The 20527-nt window shown below is 55.8% G+C and overlaps 1 protein-coding gene across 11 annotated transcripts in view; it reads right to left on the bottom strand.

Moving 5' to 3' along the window:
- Positions 1 to 1933: 1933 nt before the first annotated feature.
- TNS3 (tensin 3) overlaps positions 1934 to 20527 on the bottom strand; it is a 217308-nt gene continuing 198714 nt past the window's right edge. For 10 of the 11 annotated variants that reach the window (XM_078442617.2, XM_078442616.2, XM_078442620.2 and 7 more), the window contains 7 exons: positions 17824 to 17919; positions 16864 to 16941; positions 15956 to 16033; positions 7611 to 7779; positions 6040 to 6108; positions 5911 to 5937; positions 1934 to 4460 (listed from right to left, as the gene is read on the bottom strand). In XM_078442617.2, the coding sequence (XP_078298743.1) occupies positions 4316 to 4460; positions 5911 to 5937; positions 6040 to 6108; positions 7611 to 7779; positions 15956 to 16033; positions 16864 to 16941; positions 17824 to 17919 (662 nt within the window). In that variant the 3' untranslated portion in view covers positions 1934 to 4315. The remainder of the gene's footprint in view (positions 4461 to 5910; positions 5938 to 6039; positions 6109 to 7610; positions 7780 to 15955; positions 16034 to 16863; positions 16942 to 17823; positions 17920 to 20527) is intronic. The other variant, XM_078442615.2, reaches the window with a different exon arrangement.

A 20527-nucleotide genomic window follows, 5' to 3' on the forward strand; every position in this document is an offset into this window, starting at 1 on the left:
GCTCCTACTAACCTCTGATCGGTCAGCAGGCAGTGGCCCGGTGTACGTGTGGCCCCAGGTCCTGGCCCGCGGCAGGCTGTGCCCACACGAATGGCTAGATCATCACTGTGTTGCCGCAGCATTTTGGTCTGTGTGGTTTCCCTGGTGCCGAAGCTCCCATGGTCCCTGCGGCTGCTGCTGGCGGCACAGGTGTCTCAGTGGTAGAGACAGTGGAGCCATGGCTCAGGGAGACTTCCATGGCTGAGCCTTTCTGTGGACCCCATGACAGCGGGAGACAGTGTGTTCCCCGGGAGGGGCACAGCCTCCTCCTGGTGGCCCCACCACCACCCTGATGTCTCAGATCCATGGGGACAGAGAGGCCTCAGGCCAGGTCACCTGTCGTGGCATCGGGCACCCTCCCACAGGCAAAGGGCTTTGGGGTCCGATACCCCCCACTGCTGTCCTGGCCCAGGCACTGCAGACCGTGATTCCTCAGGGACACTAAGGCCATTTCTTCTTGGATCCTTTTCATGTTACCAGCCCAACAGCCTTGCACCCAAACGTGTCTGGATACAGCCAGTCCCGCGTCATGCAATGTCCCTCCCCAGCATGTGCCCACGGCCCCAAGTCCGCCTGGAAACTCCAACTTTGCGTCTGCTGTGTGAAATGTGACCTCTGAGGCCCTGAGGAAGCTCATCTCACGCTCTTGGTGACCACACATACCTCTATCAGAAACAAGAACCATGAGGGAGGATGGGACAGGAAGTCCCCCATGGGCAGGACAAGGGGCCATCTCCCAGAGATCCAGGGGTCTCCCAGTGGGCAGGACCTGGGCGCCCATCTTCAAGAGATCCAGGTTTCTGAGGGGGCAGGACCCCGATGCCCCCATCTTCAATAGACCCAGGGTCCCCCATGGGCGGGACCCAGACGCCCATCTCCAACAGATCCAGGGCCCTGTGGGGGTGGGACCCAGACGCCCATCACAGTACCTCCATCAGCAGTAGCCCCTGGGTGACGAACACAGAGTTAATCTGCACGGCAGACTCCAGGCCGGGCAGTGCCTGGTGGTGGCTGGTCTCTGGAATCCTCTGGCAGACTCCAGGCCACCGTGACAAACCCAAACTGTCTTCCCGGAAACCCACCCTGCTGGGCCCTGCCCACTTGACTCCTTGCTGTAACACTCGTGGTCAAGGGTCCAGCCCCTGACCCCCAAACCTCTTGTTGGACATGACTCTCCCTTACGCTCCTGGCTGGGACTGAGCAGTTGTGTTTACGTGAATGGTCGCAGCCCTTGGCTTTATGATGAGTGACCTCATCTGTGCCCGAGGCCTGCAGTGGGAAAGGCGGGCAGTGTGTGGTGCGGCCCAGTGACCATCCCCCTACCAGGGCCTGGGCGACAGTTCTGGGATTTAGGGACGCAGAGAGTGAGGGGGCACGGGTCCTGTGTCCCCATCAGTTACATGGGGAGGGACGTCAACCAGGGAAGGCGGCCCAGACCCAAGACGGCAAAAAGCTAGCATAATGGGCCCCCACCTGGCGGTGGGGGGAGACCGAGGAGGGTGGTTCCGGGCACGACCAGCATCTGTTATTGAAGCAACAGGTGAACCCACCAGACTTCAGGTTCAGGCCTCAACTCTGTAGATGCGGGAAGAGTCCCCTCGGGGGCTGAACATCAAAACGGATCAGTATCTATGAGCAGCACCACACGTTATGATTCGGTTCTTAGTATCTTCGAATGTAGGTTTTCGAAGGTCTCTGGGCAGAAATCTTGAAATGCATTCCTAAAGGCAAAACATGTTAATTTATCATGGAATCCAAGGACCCACAAAAAAGTCAGCTTCAAACTCCCGACTCAACACATGCAGACACACACGTGCACACGCCCACGCACACACAGACGGACGCGCACACGCACACTTTCATCCACTGCAAGAAATGCCTGCCTCCCCGAGGCTTTGCCACGTTTATAATTTTATTATACTCTGAATAGAGATGATATTTGAGAAGCAGAGAAAATGACTATACAAAGGTTTATAGAACATTCATTTACATACTGGATATATTCTTTACAATGTAAGAAAAGTAAAAATACCCACTAATAAGTAAGGCAGATAAGGAGACGTGAGGTCTAGGACGCCAGGGATACACGTGGAGACCCTTAAATTCGGTTTGACTTAATGTGGTTATAGGTTAGCACTGGAGGAATACAGCATACGGTTAACAAGCAGGTTAATAGGACCCTGGCTATGACACTGTGGGGGGCAGGCCTCGTGACCTCCCCAGGACAGGACCCCTGTGCCTGCTGGCGCCCGGAGGCCAGGTGTCAGGGACAGTGTCTTCCGCGGAGTGACCCCTGGCCTGCGTGGGGGGGCGGGACAGGGCTCCCCGCGGTCTGAGCCCCCAGTCTGTGGATTCGTCTTGTTCTGTGAAACGGGTGTGTAACAGGGAGAAATCTGTCATACCAGCTCGCCAGAACCCGCGGAACTGGCTTCCCTTGGCTCTGGAGAGGGAGCGAACTTCCTGACGCCCTGACCCCTGCGAGAAGCCGCAGCTGGCCAGTCAGTTCAAAAAGCAAGCGGGTGTGGCTTCTGGAATGCTCCGGACAGGGACTGCACAGGAGGCCCCGATGCCTCGGTCATCCGACGGCCTGTGCTCCCGAATCCCATACCCACCCCTGCTCGGATTTCTAAACGAGCCCTCTCTTCCTTCATCGGAAGGACCTGGGACCCAGGCTGCCGTCTCTGGGTCAAACTGGGTAGAAGCCATCTCAGGCTCAGGTCCCTTTGGCCGAATTTCTGCCACGAAGGGAAAGCTGCGATGCCAGTGGCTTCTGCCGAGGACCGGGCCACCAACGCTTCCGGGAGACACCCACAGAGTCTCTAATGGCCACCCCTACACCTGTCGGCGGAGAAGGTCTGCGAAGACCAAGGCAAACATTTGGCACAGAAATGAGGCACTTGTGATCGGTGCAGCTACTGGACCAGCTGGGGACCGTGTCCGCCTTCTTAGCGCCCACAGGGACTCGCACACTCGGGATGTGTGTGGCCCCACGTCGGTCTCTGACCCGCTTAAAGCAGAGACCTCACGAGACACACTCCCACCCCCTCCTGTGTGGCTGTCGGCGACTCTGGGAGGCCCGAGAGCTGGTCTGGACTTTGCAGAGCCGGGCAGGGCGGGCAGTTCCCGGGGCTGAGAGGCGCCTTACACTGAAGACCAGGCCTTCCTTCCAGCTCCCGCTCCGGGGGACGCGCAGGGCCCTCGGCACGAACGGCACAGCTGGCTTGGTCTCCAAGGTGGTGCAGAGCAACGGCCCTCAGCTCAAGAACAGCCTGGAAGGTCTGAGCCTCGTGCTGTTCCTCCAGTCTCTCCGCTCAGGACGCTAGAAACACAGGATCCCACGGGGGCCGCAGAGGCGGGACGAGTGGCCGGCAGCTCACAGAGGGGCAAGTCTAAACCCAAATGTGACCCACCCTCCGGAACCTTCCTCCCCAGAAGGGACGTCACCCGCAGCCCGGAAATGCAACGTCGACCATCAGGCTGCAGGTGGTCGAGGCTGTCGGGGCTGCGGCCCCCGATCACCTGTGCACCCACACGGGCTCGGCCCCGCGGCCCGCAGCGATGGGACCCGTCCCGTCCAGCAACAGGAAAGTGTCATCATAAATAATTTGGCATAAGCAGAATATAAATTACATGAAATGGCATTTCACGTCCCTCTTCTTTCTCCTCTCACGGTCAGTGTGCCGCTCAGACTCGGCATGTGAGCAGGAGGCTGGGGCCACCACCGCCCGCCAGGCCGAGGCTCTCTGACGTCATCGGGTGACCTCCCCGTCCTCACAGCCATCGCACTGTCCCCTCCCCAGAGTTCCGGAAGGGCCTGACCTGCACGAGCCTTCGTCAGACGTGCAAACCCTTCTCGGTTAGCCAGCGTCTCTGTCGTGGAGGAGAGAGGTCTCCTCCCGGGGGCACGGGACGGACCGGGGCCCTCCGCACCGGCGATGGCCCCGCTGCTCTCGCAGGGCCACTACCAAAGGGCCGGGCGCCCTCCTTCCCACAGACGCCGGCGTGCAAGGAACACGTTTCCTTACACGGCCCCTTCCAACGTGGTGGAGCCCAGGTGGGCGTTGCAGGTGCCCAGCTGCCTCCACCCGGGAAGCACCTGGCAGCAGGAATGTGTGGGAAGCAGTCTTCCAGGGGAGGCAGGAGAGGGCGGGCTGTGTCCTCAGATCTATAAAGCCGGAGAGGGATCCCCTTCCCCTCCTGGGGCTGCAGCGTCAGGCTCACCGGCCGCTACCCGGCAGACGCCCCGGCCCCCCTCCTGTCTCTGGCGGGAAGGGGCTCAGATCTTCTTAGGGGAGCCGATCATGACCTTTGACACAAAGTTGACGATGGCGCTGGCGGGCTGCTCCGGGTCATGCTCCGCAAATAAGTGGCACACGTTGTCTGTGGCGCTGCCCTGCTTCCGGGCCACAAAACCGAAAACTCTGCAAAAGGAAAGCCGAAGTCAGACTGCCAGCGTCCGTCTGCTTCCTCCCACACTGCAGCCACCGCAACCCGCCACTCATGCTGCCCCCTAGCCTGACACCTGCCCACACCTGCCCGACTACCTGTCCGTACCTGACACCTGTCCACACCTGCCCGACAACCTGTCCACACCTGCCCAAGAACCTGTCCATACCTGCCTGACACCTGCCCACACCTACCCGACTACCTGCCCACACCTGCCTGACACCTGTCCACACCTGCCCGACAACCTGCCCACACCTGTCTGATATCTGTCTATACCTGTCCAACACCCATCCACACCTGCCCACCTCGCAGGTCAAGCAGGTGTGTGGCTGGCCACTGCCCTGGTCCTGCAGACTCTGGACAGGATGGGCTCCTGGGCCCCCGCCCAGCGTGTGGACTGGGGTGTGTCCCAAGGGGGGGCTGGGGTCCTCGGGTACGGGGGCAAGCGGCTTGCTCTCTCCTCGATCAGGTTACGTGGGGGCACAGACCTCATGGGGCACCGGGGCGGTGAGGGGAGCGCTCACACCTCCAGGGGTCAGAGCTCCCCTCTCCAGCCCCCTACACCCCAGTCAAGACAACACGCTACCAAGGAGACTTCTTAGAAGCACAGCACATCTAATTATTTTTCTTAGAAGAATGGAACTGTTGTTCTCTGGACAGGCTTCCGTGAGCCCTCGGCTTCCCATAGTGACTTCCATTGTCTGGTTCCCTGGCAAAGCCCCTTCTCCATCTTCGAAAAATGAAGGATTTTTCTGTTCCTGTTTAGCGGTTTCCAAGCGGGCTCGGCTCAAGTAACCCTGATGGCGTCGCACATTCCACACAGGCACGAGTGCCGTCAGCCCCACGTGCCAGAGCGGGGCAGCCCAGGCCCCACCTGGGGTCTCCGTGCGCTTTATCAGACCCCGAGACAAACATCACTGCGAGATGGGGACGCCAGAGCCAGACCCCTGTGATGTGACATTCCAGGCAATCAAATTTAGGTTACATCAAGGAAGCTGGCCTGGAGAGTGCACACAGCTCCGGAAAGTTCTGGGAGCGCCGTGCGGTTTCAGCCCACCATCTGCGTCTGGGAAACACTGACCACCGTGTGGTTCATGCTCACACACGGGCAGTCCTTCCTTCCACCCTGACCTTGATGTGCCCACCGCGCACACCACTCTGAGCAGCCAAAAAGCCATGCAATCTGGTCCTCGCTACCTGACCACACGTACAGGTCGAATGGAAGTGCTGTGCCTGCAGAGAAGAGCCCGCAGAAACGCAGACCCTGGGCAGGCCCTTCCCACGGAAAGGGATACTTTCAGTTTTGTTTACGGCACAACCCAAACCCGCTGGCGAGATTTAGTCATTTCCTGACGGAAACCCCATTTGCAAACCTGTAAGAGAATGTACTTTGGAGAAAGAAGGTGCGGCATCCCAGGACCTTACCTCGAGCAGGGGCCGTCTGTGATCCACCTTGCAGATTAAAAGAGGAGGAAGAGTTACGTTAGTCTTTTTATTAACTTAACGGGCAAAGGATGCTTAACGCATCACTTCATACACACAGGGATTTCTTACTTCCTGTCCTGTGGATCCAGCGCGCAGAAAATCACACTGCTCACGGGGTAGTGCCTCCGGAAGAAGAGCCTGTGGGGACAGGGCGGAGGGGGACAGGGTCCCACCACCGGGTATCAGGGCAACGGTGATGCGTGGGGCAGCCCCCCACCCCAAAGGCGGTTTTATTACTGGTCAAAGAGCCCTGTGTACCACCATCAGGGGTGGACAGAGCGGGTGTGGGGGGAGCTGGTGCTCGGCAAGAGGGAAGCTCTCAGCAGGGCAACCCTGTGCAAGTGCCAGCCGCGTGGAGGTCTGGACCGAGCCCGGGAGCGGGAGCCCTGGCACCCCGAGAGAGGGGCCAGTGAGCCTGGCCTTCCTGTTCTCAGCCCGCGAACCACCCACCATCGCCAGCCGTATTTCCTCGCTGGGGACAGGGCGTCGTCAAGGACGGGAGCCCAACTCAGCTATGAGGATGCACCTGATGGCGCCAGGGGGAACTGTCACACTGGCTGCAGGGCGGGTGCCGAGGACGGGTCGGGCTGCACCGGGGAGGGTGGGTGCCAGGGGACCCATCCTGTGCCCCGTGAAGCTCCTGCCGTTCTTCTGCTCTTACTGTTGAGGACCCGGCTCTCTTGCTAACCACACCAGTCTGTTTCCGTAACAGGTAAATGGGAAGTGCATCTGAAATGCCTTCGATCCTGAGGTCAAAGGCTCCGCGGGGGCGGGGGAGGACCAGGCACTGTCTGTGCACCTGACTCCTCCGGCTGGGCTCTACACTGTTCCCGCCGGAACTCCTACTGCGTAGAAACCACTTGGTGACAGCTCTGATGAAGGCCACCGAGATACTGTCTATCACCCAGATAATCAGACACCGTCTAGACACGTTAAGGTCATCACCTGTTATATAACGTCTGGATTATGATGAACGATTATTACTAGCACGTGTTACTCTTACCCGGAACTAATCATTATTAGGTTACAATCATCTGGATGCTGAAATAGTATCTAGCAAGGTCACCTGAGCTCCGTGTCACCTGAGACGGGACGACCACCCATCACATGTACAGACACTGAGCAGACCGGGGGGCTCTACCATGGTCCCCGGGTGTTTTTACAGAATCAACTTAGAAGATTTTTGTGTTTAAACATTACACAGGCAGGGCGCCTGGGTGGCTCAGTTGGTTAAGCATCTGACTCTTGATTTCAGCTCAGGTCATGATCTCACGGTTCGTGGGTTCAAACCCCACATCCAGCTCTGTGCTGACAGTGTGGAGCCCGCTTGGGATTCTCTCTCTCTCTGTCTGCCCCTCCCCTACTCGCTTGCGCGGTCTCCCTCTCAAATAAACTTAAAAAAATTTTTTTTTAACTAAATAAAAATTATACACACGTGTGTATACTCAAAGGTCCAAATCTCTCTCTCTTCTGACAATTTTACCACATCCTAAGAAGAAAACCTTTGGGCTGAATATCAGGGGGTTGCGCATGGCTCCTGGGAGGTGCGAAAGGACAGGGGAGTGCGGGTGATGGACGTGTCCCCAGGGGCCGCGCAGGCTGGTGGGGGGTCTGGCCCCGGGGGTGCCCCGGGGACTTACTTCCTCTGGTTGTCAGTCAGGGTGATGCCCTGGGCGGACACCTTGAAGTGCACGACGGTGCACAAGGGAGGCGGCTCCTGGACCAGCGTGAGGCTCAGGGCCTTCTGGACGGCCTGGTGGCCGGTGAGGGACTCCGTCTCCACCGAGTTCAGGTACCAGACGTTGCAGGCTGCGAGACGCAACGGGGAGACGCTGTGTTAGTGTGACCCCTGCCAGGTGCCCCGGCACAGAGCCCTTGGCCCCCGATCCCGAAGGCGTGGGGAGCGAGGGACCGGGGACACACCTGTCCTGAGGCCCCAACCCGGGAATCTCCTGGCGTCCCTGGTGGGGCTGGGGCCCCCTCCCCAGCCTTAGTGTGGGCGTGAGTCCACAGATAAGCAAATGTGCCAGAGGGAGGCATTTGTGTGATCCGCGTGGGCCAGGCCGGTCAGCCTGTCCTGCCCGTGCCATGTGCTGCCACGGGCCGGGGGCTTCTCTGCAGCAGCTTCTCTCAGGGGAAGCAAACTGCTGAGTGCAAGTGGGGCTTAGTAAACAGCCTGATGGCGCTGAGCCCGGATCCCTGCAGCTCATGCAGAAGCGGACGTCGGGCTTTGGGGGTGCGTGGGAGGTCTGCGTCACTCTGCCTGCCACCTGCTCCCTGCAGGAGCCACGGCCTTGCCTGGCCGACCACCACCACCGTGTCCCCCGGAGCACAGCTGCCCACGCCCCCGCCGGCCGGACGCCAGGGTCCGTGTGAGTGCCCACAGCCGGCGAGCTGCTAGCCATCCGCTGCTTCCAGGCAAATGCTGCGAGCCACAGCTAATTCACAGCTAACTTTTAAAGTTTGGGAAGCTCTGGGCCTCGAAGCCTCAGTGCCTCGGTGAGACCTGGGTTTGTGCCAACAAGTTCACGTGCCCTCGATCCTGGGGTGCCAGGCGCTACAAGCCTGCTGGCCAGGCTCTTTACCGACGTAGCAGGGAAAAGCCACCCGAATCCAATTGTCGGAGTCTCTGGAACAGGCCCAACTGGAAAGGCCAAGAATGAAGGAAGCAGGTTCCAGAAAACCTCCCAGGCGGCGTCTTCTGCCGGAGCGTCCCCCACAAGGAGCCTCCGACAGGCTCAGCGGGGAGTTTCCCCCGAGACACTAACTTTTCTCTGCAAAGTTCCCCGAAGCATCCGCTCACTCCCGCCCTCGCCAAGGGGAGCTGGAGACTTCACCCCTGTCGTGGCCAGATGCGCCCTGTGCCATCAGCATCGTTCAGAGAGAAGTTTCCACCCGGAACACCAGTGTTTCCGTTTCCCTGAGCTCCGCTGATGTTGCTCAGTCCTGAGGACACTCAGTGCGTGTCTAGTCGCGACAGACGCTTCACAGACACCATCTCACCCAGTCTGCACCCTGTCCCGGGTGGAGGGGCGTATGAGTGAGGACACTGTGGCCTGGAGGTGCCGGGAAGGTTCCAGAAACCTCAAAGCCCCTGGGTGTCCAAGCCCCCGTGCCACCCAAGCTGCATGCTGGCCGCTGCAGCGCCTACCGAGAACCTACTGGGTACCAGGCAGGTTCCCTGAGAAATGTCGGCCAACATTCTGGAGGGTGAGCTGTGGACTTTACCGTGTGCAACTGTCCCCGGCCACAGATATGCCTGCAGACGACGCCCCGTGCTCGTCCCGACCACAGACGCCTCTTTAGACGCCCGCACCTGCACCTGCACGTTCCCACCAGGAGGGGGTGATCAGGGGCAGGCGGAAACGGTAGATGCACCTCGTTGCTCCCTGCTGGCGGCCACCGTCTCCACCATGCCCAGGGGACCTGCAGCTGCCATCTGACCTTGAGAGCTTTACAGGTGCCATCTTGGGGCAGAGTGTGGGTCAACACAAAGTCCTCACAACTGCAGCCGCCCAGCGCTCGGCCCCTGCCACGCTCTGACCAGATGGACTTTTACGAAACGCGGGCGTGAACCAGGACTGAGCTGGCGGACGATAACCGGGCAGCATTTATCAGGAGGCTCGGAGAACAGGGCTGCACTCGCTGACCCAGAGGTCCCGCCTCTGAGAAGGCTTAGAAAGGAGGGCGACCAACCCGACCTTCTCACAACCAATGTGACAGGGGAGCGTGGGGGCCGCGGCTGAGGCTGCGCTGTGGTTCGCAGGGAAGCCAGAAAGGGAGGAATTCTCGGCACAAGGAGAAGACGTTTTTTTTTCCTCCTTGTGTTGTATCGAGACGAGAAGACGGATGCGAGCAGAGCCCTGGCGCGTAGCCACCTCCTGAGTTAGGTGCTCGAACCCTCGTGCCTCACGCCCTCGGCTCGCGCAGTGATAGTACACCAGCTCTTTCTGGAAGCCGCACACACGGTAGAGGTTAATGGGGAAAGCGGACTAGAAACCACATCCGTGCTATGGTCAGGCGTATAAAATAACACGCATGAGTGTGAGAGCGGGAGCTGGATGGGTGCCTGGAAAATTTACCATACTGTGACTTTCGGGGGGTGGACATTCTGCCTTTGATTTCATTCCTGTCACTGTGATGCGGTTCCAAAAAAAAAGAAAAAAAATTCTGATCTAACTACAGTGAAATCCCACACAGCTGGCATGGCCTGGCTCTGAGCCACAACAGGCTGCCACCAATCTCACCCCCGCTCCCTTTCGGCACCACAAATGGCCTTTTGATGAGTAGTCGGGGTTTGGGGAATCTGAGTCCCGAGGGCAGAGCCACGTGGTCCTTCCTCAAAGCAGAAAAGGGAGGCTGCCCCTCCCGGGGACTGCTCTGCTGAGCCCGAGGGTCCCGGAGCCCCTGCCTTCCAGGAGACCAGGGGGTTTGTCCTGGGGGGACCCTGTCCCCGACCAGTGCTCCAAGTGGGGGCGACCACATGCAGTGGGACCACACCCATCAGACCCCTAGGGATCAAAGCCTCAGGGACACACGGGTTCACCCAGCCCGTTTCTGGGAATGTGGGTCCTAAGACAGCGATGCAAGATTCAGAAAAACAGACGTGATGCAGACAGCACTGCCTGTGCTGAGCAGCCAGAGAGAAGTCAAGCAAAGAAACAGCCAGACGAGCGACCGTGAGGAGCCGAACCACGAGATGGACCATTTCGCAGCCACTAAAAACGAGACCCACATCGTGTGCAAAAAACGGCGACCTTCTTACGTGACGTGAAGAAAGGAAAAACATCCAGGGCATGTAGGAAACTCACTTCCTCTCTCTCCAGTGTCTTCCCTTCCTTTAACTTACAGATCAGACTTCTTTTACAAAGAAAAGAAATGTCGTGACATGGCTAGTTTAAGAACACAACCTGACGTTTCTGGGAAACGTGCCAAAGGCCTGGTAACGCCTTCTCTGGATGGAACACGCAGCCGCTGCTTTCCCAGCACCAGGGAAGAGTGAGGCCCAAACCCCAACAGTCACCGAGGCCAGAACAACCCACAGGGCCTGGGCCCAAAGGAGGAGAAGACGTGTGCGTCCTTGCTGGAGCCGCCCACTCCTGCTAACACTCCCTAGTGTGGCTTCCTCAGCTTGACGGGGAGGAGACTCGGAAAATTCGGGGAATTCGAGAACCGCTGCCAGTTCTGAAGGTGGATTAGGACACATGCAAAATTTAAGAAAAATCAGGGGCGCCCGGGGGGTCAGTCAATTAAGAGTCCGACTTGGGCTCAGGTCATGATCTCACGATTCGTGAGTTTGAGCCCTGCCTCAGGCTCTGTGCCGACAGCTTGGAGCCTGGGGCCTGTTTCAGATTCTGTGTCTCCCTCTCTCTCTGCCCCTACCCTACTTGCTCTCCTTACTCTCAAAAATAAAATAAACATTTAAAAAACAAAATTTAAGAAAAAACACTAAATCCATTTCCTTGAAGTGATCGCCAGTGGGACAGTCTGACCACCTTCTGGCCATGGTCGTCCCACACTGTGGGGCCTTGGGGAGCTCCTTGCTGGCTCTGTCCTCGCTCCGGCCACGGATCTGTGTCCTGATGCCACTCCCAGCCTTGTCGCCCAGGAAGTGAGCTCAGTGGAAATTTAACTGCCTCCATGTGTCTTAGAAACGTGAGATTTTAAAAGGACATTGTGTAAACGCTCAGCTCAGATGCTCACAGAAGACTCCAGGGTCCTGCCTCAAGTCCTGGGAACTGCCACCCTTCACAAAGGCAAACCAATGATAACTGCCACATGTTACTGAACGAGATTATAAAGTGAACCTAAAAATGATACCCTGCAATAGAAGAAAAGGCTTTTGTTTTCTAAATATACATACATATATATATATGTATATATATATATATATATATATATATATATATATACACACACACACACACATATATGTATATATATACACATATGTGTATGTGTGTATATATATGTGTGTATGTATATATATATATACATACACACATATATATATATTTATTTTGAGAGAGAAAGACAGTGCGAGGGAGATGGGCAGAGAGAGAAGGAGAGAAGAGAATCCCGAGCAGGGCTCAAACTCGTGAAGTGGTGAGATCGTGACCTGAGCCCAAACCAAGAGTCAAGAGGCTCAACCGACAGAGCCACGCAGGTGTCCCGAACAAAAAGCTTTAACATCTAAAAATAAGGGCGATTATGGTTCCCAATTACGAGTAACTAATTCATTGATCCATTTATTAATTGCACATTTGTTGTGAAAATGTTTGATAACCATGATGCTTAAGGAGAAACTTGCCAGGCAGCTTGCCGGGAGATGATATTTTAAAGCCAAGTGCACAGTCCAGAGGCGTGCGGGCTGGGGTGTAAACCTGAGCTGAGCACAAGTGGAGATATCACAGCAGGGGAGAAAGGCCATTTCTCCCAGGCCAGGAAGAGCATTTTTCCGTGAAAGCACAGTGGCAGGCAAACAACAACCTTGTGGGTGACCACATTATAGTTCCCAAGGCAGTTTTCAATGTCAGATTCACTTGGTCTCTGCAGCCATGCTGTGGCAAGAGATCATTATCATTATACTAAGATCTGTGTGGCTGAGTGCATCGCCGGAGGTCAAAACCCTGAGTGGCAGAGCCTGGACTTGAACCCAGGACTCACACAGCCACATTCCACATTTTTGGGGTTTCATGTTCTAACGTACTCGCTGTTTGGGGCAAACTCTGTCACCTTTGTTCTGGCCACACAAAACTTACCCCTCAAGGATAAGTCTGAAAAGAGTTCAACACAAAATCATTTGTTGTGAAACCAGAGAGAAGAACTTTAGCTGAGCAAGAGGCAGAGAGACAGGGAGTTATCGCACAGAAGAACAATGCACGTTGTACAGAGGAAGAAAATAGCTGTATGTTTCACTGGCCTCCATCACAGAGCCACAGTTGTAAGCTATTCTACAGATAAGAGGTGCAGAAAGGAGGTATTTCAAGCCCAGGCCTCCACCAGACTCCGAAATTCCCTCCCCAACATTTCTGAAAGCAAACACCTACCATGTATGAAAGGCCTCCTGTGGGGAACTGGGTTCCCTCACAGCTGCAGACCTGCAGGAGTCCTGTGGCCTCAGCCTTGTCCACACTGGGGCCACTAGGGCTGCATGTAATGCTGCAACAGTGACCAGGGCGACAGAGCGTGGCAGGAAACAAGATTACTATACAAGTCAATCCCTTACCATCCACCAGCAGAGGACAATCACAATTTGGAACTAAAAGAACAAAACAATTTAGGTTAGCAGCTCCAAAAGCAGAATACCTAGGTATAAATCCAATAAAATTATATACAAGATCTATTTACGAGAAAAACTACAAAACTTTGAAAAAATAAACAATAACTGAATAAATGGAGAGATTCCACTTTATAAATAGGAGGGCTCAATTTTGTCAAGATGTCAGTTCTTCCTAACTTGATCTCTAGATTCAATACAATTCCAATAAAGATCCCAGCAAGTTATTTTGTGGATATTGACAAACCAGTTCTGGAGTTTCTATGGAAGCAAAACACCAAGAAGAGCCAAAATAAGATCAAAGGAGAAGCACCGAGTTGGAAGACTGACAGTACCTGACTTCAAGATCTGTTAGAAAGCTGGAAGTCAAGGCTGTATCACTGGTAAAAGAACAGACAGAGAGATCAATGGAACACAACAGACAGCAGAGAAATAGACCCCCAACAATACAGTCAACTGATCTTTGACAAAAGAGCAAAGACAACGCCATGGAGCAAAGATGGTCTCTTCAACAGACAGTGCGGGAAGGACGTCCACGTGCAAAACAGGGACTCTAGACAGAGACACCGCCCCCCAACACTCAGAGTGGACCACAGACCCAAATGTAACATGTAAAACTAGAACTCTTCTGGAAGATCCCACAGTAGAAAATCAGGATCATCTTGGGTTTGGTGATAATTTTTTTAGATACAGCACAAAAGGCACAACCCACGAAATAAAGAAATGGTGAACTGGATTTCGTTAAAATTAAAAACTTCTGCTCTGCAAGAGACAGCATCAAGAGCATGAGAAGGTGAGCCACAGATGGGAGAAAATATTTGCAAAAGACATGTCCGATAAAGGACTGATCTCCAAAATATACAAAGAACTCTTACCGGTCAACAATAAGAAAACAACCAACCCAGGGTGCCTGGGTGGCTCAGTCGGTTAAGCATATGACTTCGACTCAGGTCATGGATCTCCTGGTACGTGGGTTTGAGCCCCACGTTGGGCTCTGTACTGACGGTTCAGAGCCTGGAGCTGCTTCGGATTCTGTATCTCCCTCTCTCTCTCTGTCTCTCCCCCGATCGTGCTCTGTATTCTCTCTCTCTCTCAAAAATAAAAATAAACATTAAAAACAAACAACCAACCCAACTAAAAAATGGACGAAACACCTTAACAGATCTCTCACCCAAGAAAGTATACAGATAGCAAAGATGAAGAGATGACCTTCGTCATGGGCCATCAGGGAAATGCAGGTGAAAACATGGCACCCCACTACACACCTATTAGAACGGCCAAACTCCAGAACCCTGATGACACCCAGCGCTGGCGAGGATGCTGAGCGGCGGGAACGCTCACTCGTGGCTGGCGGGAACGCAAAATGGCGCGGCCGCTCTGCAAGACGCTGCTGGAAACATGCTCCCACCACCCGATCCAGCAGCCGTGCTCCTTGGCATTTACCCAGAGGAGGGGACATCAGAAACCTGCACACGATGTTTACGGCAGCTTTACTCAGTTGCCGAAAGCTGGAAGCAACCGGGATGTCCCTCAGCAGGTGAACGGATACATAAGCTGCGGTCCATCCAGATGATGGAGTATTACTTGGCACCAGAAAAAAAACAAAAATGAGCCACCGAGCCATGAAAAGACACGAAGGAGACTTACACCACATCACTAAGTGACAAAAGCCAATGTGAGAAGGCCACCAACCGTACGATCCAGCTATGAGACGTTCTAGAAAAGGCACAACTTCAGAGACAGTAAAAGGACCAGTGTTACCAGGGTTTGGAGGGCAGGGATGAAGACGGAGCACGGAGGAGTTTAAGGACAACAAGGCTACCTTGGGTGACCCTCTAATGGTGGATACGCATCATTGTAACATTTGTGCAAACCCACCGAGTGACCACCACCAAGAGTGAGCCCCAGTGTAGACTGCGGACTCTGGGTGATAATGATGTGTAAACACTGTAATGGGGGGCGCCGTGCATGCAGGGGCAGGGGGGTGCGTGGGGAATCTCTGCACCTTCAATTTTGACGTGAACCTTAAAGCGCTCTAAGGAATAGTCTATTAATTAAAAAAAAAAAGTGTAGGGGCGCCTGGGTGGCTCAGTCGGTTAAGCCTCCGACTTCAGCTCAGGTCACGATCTCCCGGTCCATGAGTTCGAGCCCCGCGTCGGGCTCTGGGCTGATGGCTCGGAGCCTGGAGCCTGCTTCGGATTCTGTGTCTCCCTCTCTCTCTGCCCCTCCCCCGTTCATGCTCTGTCTGTCTCAAAAATAAATAAACGTTAAAAAAAAAAATTTAAAAAAAAGTGCCCAGGTGAGCCCCGTGGGGGGGGGGGGGGGGGGGGGACTGTGCCCCCTGGGCTCGGGGCAGCGCGGGGGAAACAGTCAGCCTGTTTAGTGAAGCCCTCTGAACGCTCTTATATTTACAGCTGGAGGTGCGGCCCCCGCATCCCATCTTCCCAGATGAAACGCAGCTCTGGACTTTCTCCCACTGTCTGGTCTTGTTTGTGGTGAGGTATCTGTAGCCTGGGGAGTCCTGGTTCTGTCCCCCCACACTCGGTGCCCACCCTGTCCTGGGGTGGCTTCCAGAAAAGGAAGCTCCTTCCGGCACACAGCTGGGAAAGGAAACCCGCAGACCCGAGGTGACAAAGGAGGCCGTGTCACTGAGCCCCCTTCTGCCCCCAGGAACCAGGACGCGGGAGCGTGAAGCCAGCTACTGACCTGCCCCTTGCTTGAGGAGCTCGGCGGCTGAGTTGGCCGCCGTCTGGGGAGAACTATCGGCTATTTCCTCCAGCGGATCTGCGAGAAGGAACAAGAAAGAAAACGCAGAAATGAGTCCGGCTCATCGGAAAACAATCTTCACGACACCATTACACTCGTGACCGGGTTCCCAGGCGGTGACCAGTGCCGGTCTGCGGAGCTGAGATGGTCTCCTGGGGACCACGGCCCCACCCGCAGAAACCAGCACCAGGTTCTGGGAAGGGGGTGCGGCGACATGTGCCGGCAAGACGTCTTCCTCACCTCTGCATCGCTGTGTACCAACAGTTTCAAAAGGTACATCGCACTCACCTGTATTTTAAAGTCACCACTATGGGATACAGTAATGTTCTGTGAAATTAATACTGCCTACCGAGGGAGCTGGGAAATATGGCCAATCCCACCGTTATGAGGCAAGGGCTTTAGTTCCCTAACTACAGAGACGGTCAGACCGTCACAAAGGTGAAGAGAATACTTTGTCACCTAAGCTCAAAAATACCAACGCCCTGCTGAACTCATAGAATCGCAAAAATAAGCACGAACGGCCTTGAAGGTCTCTCGCTGCGGGCATTTTCTATCCAGGGGAACGGTTCACAAAGCGCGTCAGGTGACGGTGTTGCTGAGGGTGGCCTCGGGTCTGCAGGCTGGGGTGCATCACCGGATGCTCAGCCTTTGGGGTTTACCCACAGAGCAACACTCTGGTCTGGTTTCCCTCAACGGATCGTCATGGACCCGGCAGTGCTGTGCCCGACAGGTACACACCCACACACCTGCGCGCGCGCACACACACACGCAAGCACGTGCACACACATACGTGGGCACACACGCGTGCGCGCACACGCCAGGCCAGCACCGGGGACCCGCGGGCGTACCTCTGTCTGGAATGAGCAGCTTGCAGGGCAAAGCCAAGGGTGTGATGGAATGCTGACACACCAAAGCCGTCAGGCTCCCTGCAAACAGACGAGCAGACAAGAGTTAATACGGCCCTAAATACCGCATCGCTCGGCCGATTTACCCGCAGGAAGGAGGCCGCTGCCGAGGGTGAGCCTTTATATTTTTAGCAACTAACACGTCCCATGAATGTGGGACTTTGCACAGAACTTCAATAAAGTGACAAGTGCAGGTGAACAGCTAAGAAGTGGGGGTGCCTGGGGGCTCAGGCAGGTAACCGTCCGACTTCGGCTCAGGTCATGATCTGGAGGTCTGTGAGTTCGAGACCCTCATCAGGCTCTGTGCTGACAGCTCAGAGCCTGGAGCCCGTTTCGATTCTGTGTCTCCCTCTCTCTTTGCCCCTCCCCCATTCGTGTTCTGTCTCTCTCTCTCTCTCAAAAATAAAATTAAAACATTAAAAAAAAAAAAGCTAAGAGGTAAAGAAACCACAAGTGACTCTCAGCCCAGACACACAGTCACCAATTTATAAAGAGTAAGTCGGCCGTCTGCTGAGCCTGAGGCTACCTCCGTGGACCCCACAAGGTGCTTCTGAAGGTTAAGACAATGCCGTGCTTAAGTCTGCACGTGAGTCTGGGCGTCTTCCCAGCAAGCCTGTGACGTCGGGGAGTTCTGGTCTTGCAGGGCCGCACTCCGGCTCTGACCCGGTCCACACTCATAGCCCTGCGTGCCCACCAGAGCGTGGACATCTGTATTTCAGTCTTGAACCTGCTTCCCATCCGTTTGGTTTCGAGAAAGCTTTCAGAGCATTTCCATACCCAGTTTATTCCAGAGACGCTAAGGGAGCGAGTCACCCTCGGCATGATAGCCCTGCCTCTCAGGGGCGGCAGGGGGATGCACACTGCGTGGGCCAGAACGGGGACTGTGCCCCCTCGGCCACTTACCGAAATAGGGCTCGTTGGGGCAGCCTTTCAACCGCACTCCCTTCGGGGTACACTCGATCAGAAAGTGCCGCACAAGCTCGTTGGCCAGATCTCCCGCTGTGGGAAGAGATTTAAAAGGAAAAAGAGAGAATTTAAAAACGGGAGCCTGGGACGATGGGAGAGGGGGACAGAACACGGGCTAAAGGGAGGGGCCGTGGGTGGGGCTGTCCTGGGAAGGAGCGCGGAGCCCCCACAGGGACATGCCTGGAGGTGCAGGGGTCCTGGGGACAGACCCGCAGACGCTGTGCAAGAACCCCCAGTGTGGGGAACGAGTCAGCAGCTGCAAGCAGGAACACGGGCGTCTGGCACCTTCCCGTGTTACGTACGCGGGGGTATCAGAGGGCTCGGGACACAAGGGGGATACTCAGGAGTGAGCCACTGAGAAGAGTTGGAGGAGCCAGTCTCGGTGCGACTGACCCAGGAGCCGCGTAACAGGCCCCCAGGAAGGAAGCCTCCCCCCCCCACCCCCCCTCGTCACTGTGACTGCACAGAACACCGGTGTCCCCGCTGGTCACGCATCCTACGAGGAGGCGCCTGGCGAAAACGCAGCCAAGGGCACACCGTCTGAGGGCAGAATACGAATAACACAGTAAACACAGGGAAAGAGGCGACAGTTCTGTGCCCCCCGTGCCCGCCATGGACCACGTCTGCGGTCACTTCTGTTTCTGAGCAGGAGGCAGCCGGACAGCAGGACCCGCTGCTGGGGGGTCTGGTCCCTCGCCTTGCCCGTGGGCGGCTCGCACCCGTGGTCCACAGACAACAGCGGTGACACAGGGACAGTGGGGCTGGCAGGAAGGGAAAGGGCCAGACTCCTCAAAAGGCAGCATGGCGCCTCATCTCTGAGGAAACTGATCCGCATCTTCAGCACTGAAGGGGACACACGGCCCTGGTGACGAGTGCCTCGGAGGGACAGCCGGCTGCCCAGAGAACAGATCTGTCCTCAGGATGACTGTCTCTGCGTGGTCTCCGGGTACCACGGGCGGGATGCTGGCATGCTGAGCTCTCTCCTCCCAAACTTATCTGTGGACTAGGGCTAGGCGAGGACAGGCAGCCTGCGGGTGCCGGTGACATTGTGCTTCATGCACCTGCTGTTCTGTGTCCTGTTTCGTCACCTTCACCTCAGGGCTGAGTCAAAGTCGGCCTGCGTGGTGGACGCACACCTGGAGGCGAGAACGCACTCACGGCATCCTGTGTGCTTTCAAAGTGACAGTGTGACACTACATGCAGGAAAGATGTTGGCTGGAAGTTTCCATGGAGACCGTCTCGGCTCTCCACCGGGACCCCATCTCCGCAGACACAAGATGCTCCGGTCCCCAGACTCTTGTCTGCTATGATCCTCACCCAGGACTGGTGGGGACACACGGGGCTTCTGGAGCTGCTCTCAAGGCTGAGCTCTTCCTTTTTTTTGTTTTCAAATTTTTTTTTTCTTTTTGAGAAAGAGACACAGAGTGTGAGCAGGGGAGGGGCAGAGAGAGACAGGGAGAGGGAGACACAGAATCCAAAGCAGGCTCCAGGCTCTGAGCTGTCAGCACAGAGCCCAATGTGGGGCTCGAACCCAGGAACCGTGAGATCATGACCTGAGCCAAAGTTGGATGCTTAACCGACAGCCCCCCAGGTGCCCCTCAAGGCTGAGCTATTATACTTGATCTGCACGAAGCCTCCTCCCCCCTTGCTTCCAGATGCCACTATCCAGACTTGGGGTCTGTGCTGAGTCATGTGCACCCCCACCCACAGCCACCTGTGCCCAAAGGGACACCTGGGTTTCCCTCAAGCCCCTCGGTCGCGCCTGAGGCTGGACGCCTTGACTGCCAAACCTCACGTCCCTCCAGGCGCAGCCCTGAGGCCGTTTCTCCTGGAAGCCGTGGGCACAGCCTCCGCCCTGGATTTCTACACACCCTCTTCCGTCCTGGGTGCGGAATGTGGGTGAACCATGAGCTCTTCCTGCTCCCAGTGAGGCCAGTGCAGGGGGAGCTGCCTCGGTTTACTGCCTCTCGCCTCACTGCGCTTCCCAGATGTTGCGCTGTTACAACCCGACGGTTTGTGGCGATCCTGAGTCAAGCCAGTCCATCAGCGCTATTTACTCGCTTCGCGTCTCTGTGCCACAGCTTTGGTGTTGCAGTATTTCAAACTTTCTCATTATTATTACGTTCGTTACAGTGATCTGTGGTCAGTGATAGGCAGTTAGCTTTTTTTAATCAATGAAGTATTTTTTCATTAAGGTGCACACGTTGACTTTTTAGACTTAAGGCTATTGCACACAGAGTAGCCCACAGTACAGAGTAAACGTAACTTCTACATGCACCAAAAAAGCTTCTTGGATGCGCATTATTGCAATATGGGCTTTATCGACCTGTCTGGAGACGTGCTCACAAGGTCTCCGAGGTGGGCCTGTGTTCATGCCCTGGAAAGCTGTCAGTGAGCAAAGACAGCAACAGATAGGAGCAGTCTCACAAGTAGAAAACAACGAATCTTAGGGGCGCCTGGGTGGCTCAGTCGGTTAAGCCTCCGACTTCAGCTCAGGTCACGATCTCACGGTCCGTGAGTTCGAGCCCCGTGTCGGGCTCTGGGCTGATGGCTCAGAGCCTGGAGCCTGCTTCTGATTCTGTGTCTCCCTCTCTCTCTGTCCCTCCCCCGTTCATGCTCTGTCTCTCTCTGTCTCAAAAAA

This window comes from Panthera onca, chromosome A2, assembly GCF_046562875.1.
Source record: "Panthera onca isolate mPanOnc1 chromosome A2, mPanOnc1 haplotype 2, whole genome shotgun sequence".
Lineage (NCBI taxonomy): Eukaryota > Metazoa > Chordata > Mammalia > Carnivora > Felidae > Panthera > Panthera onca.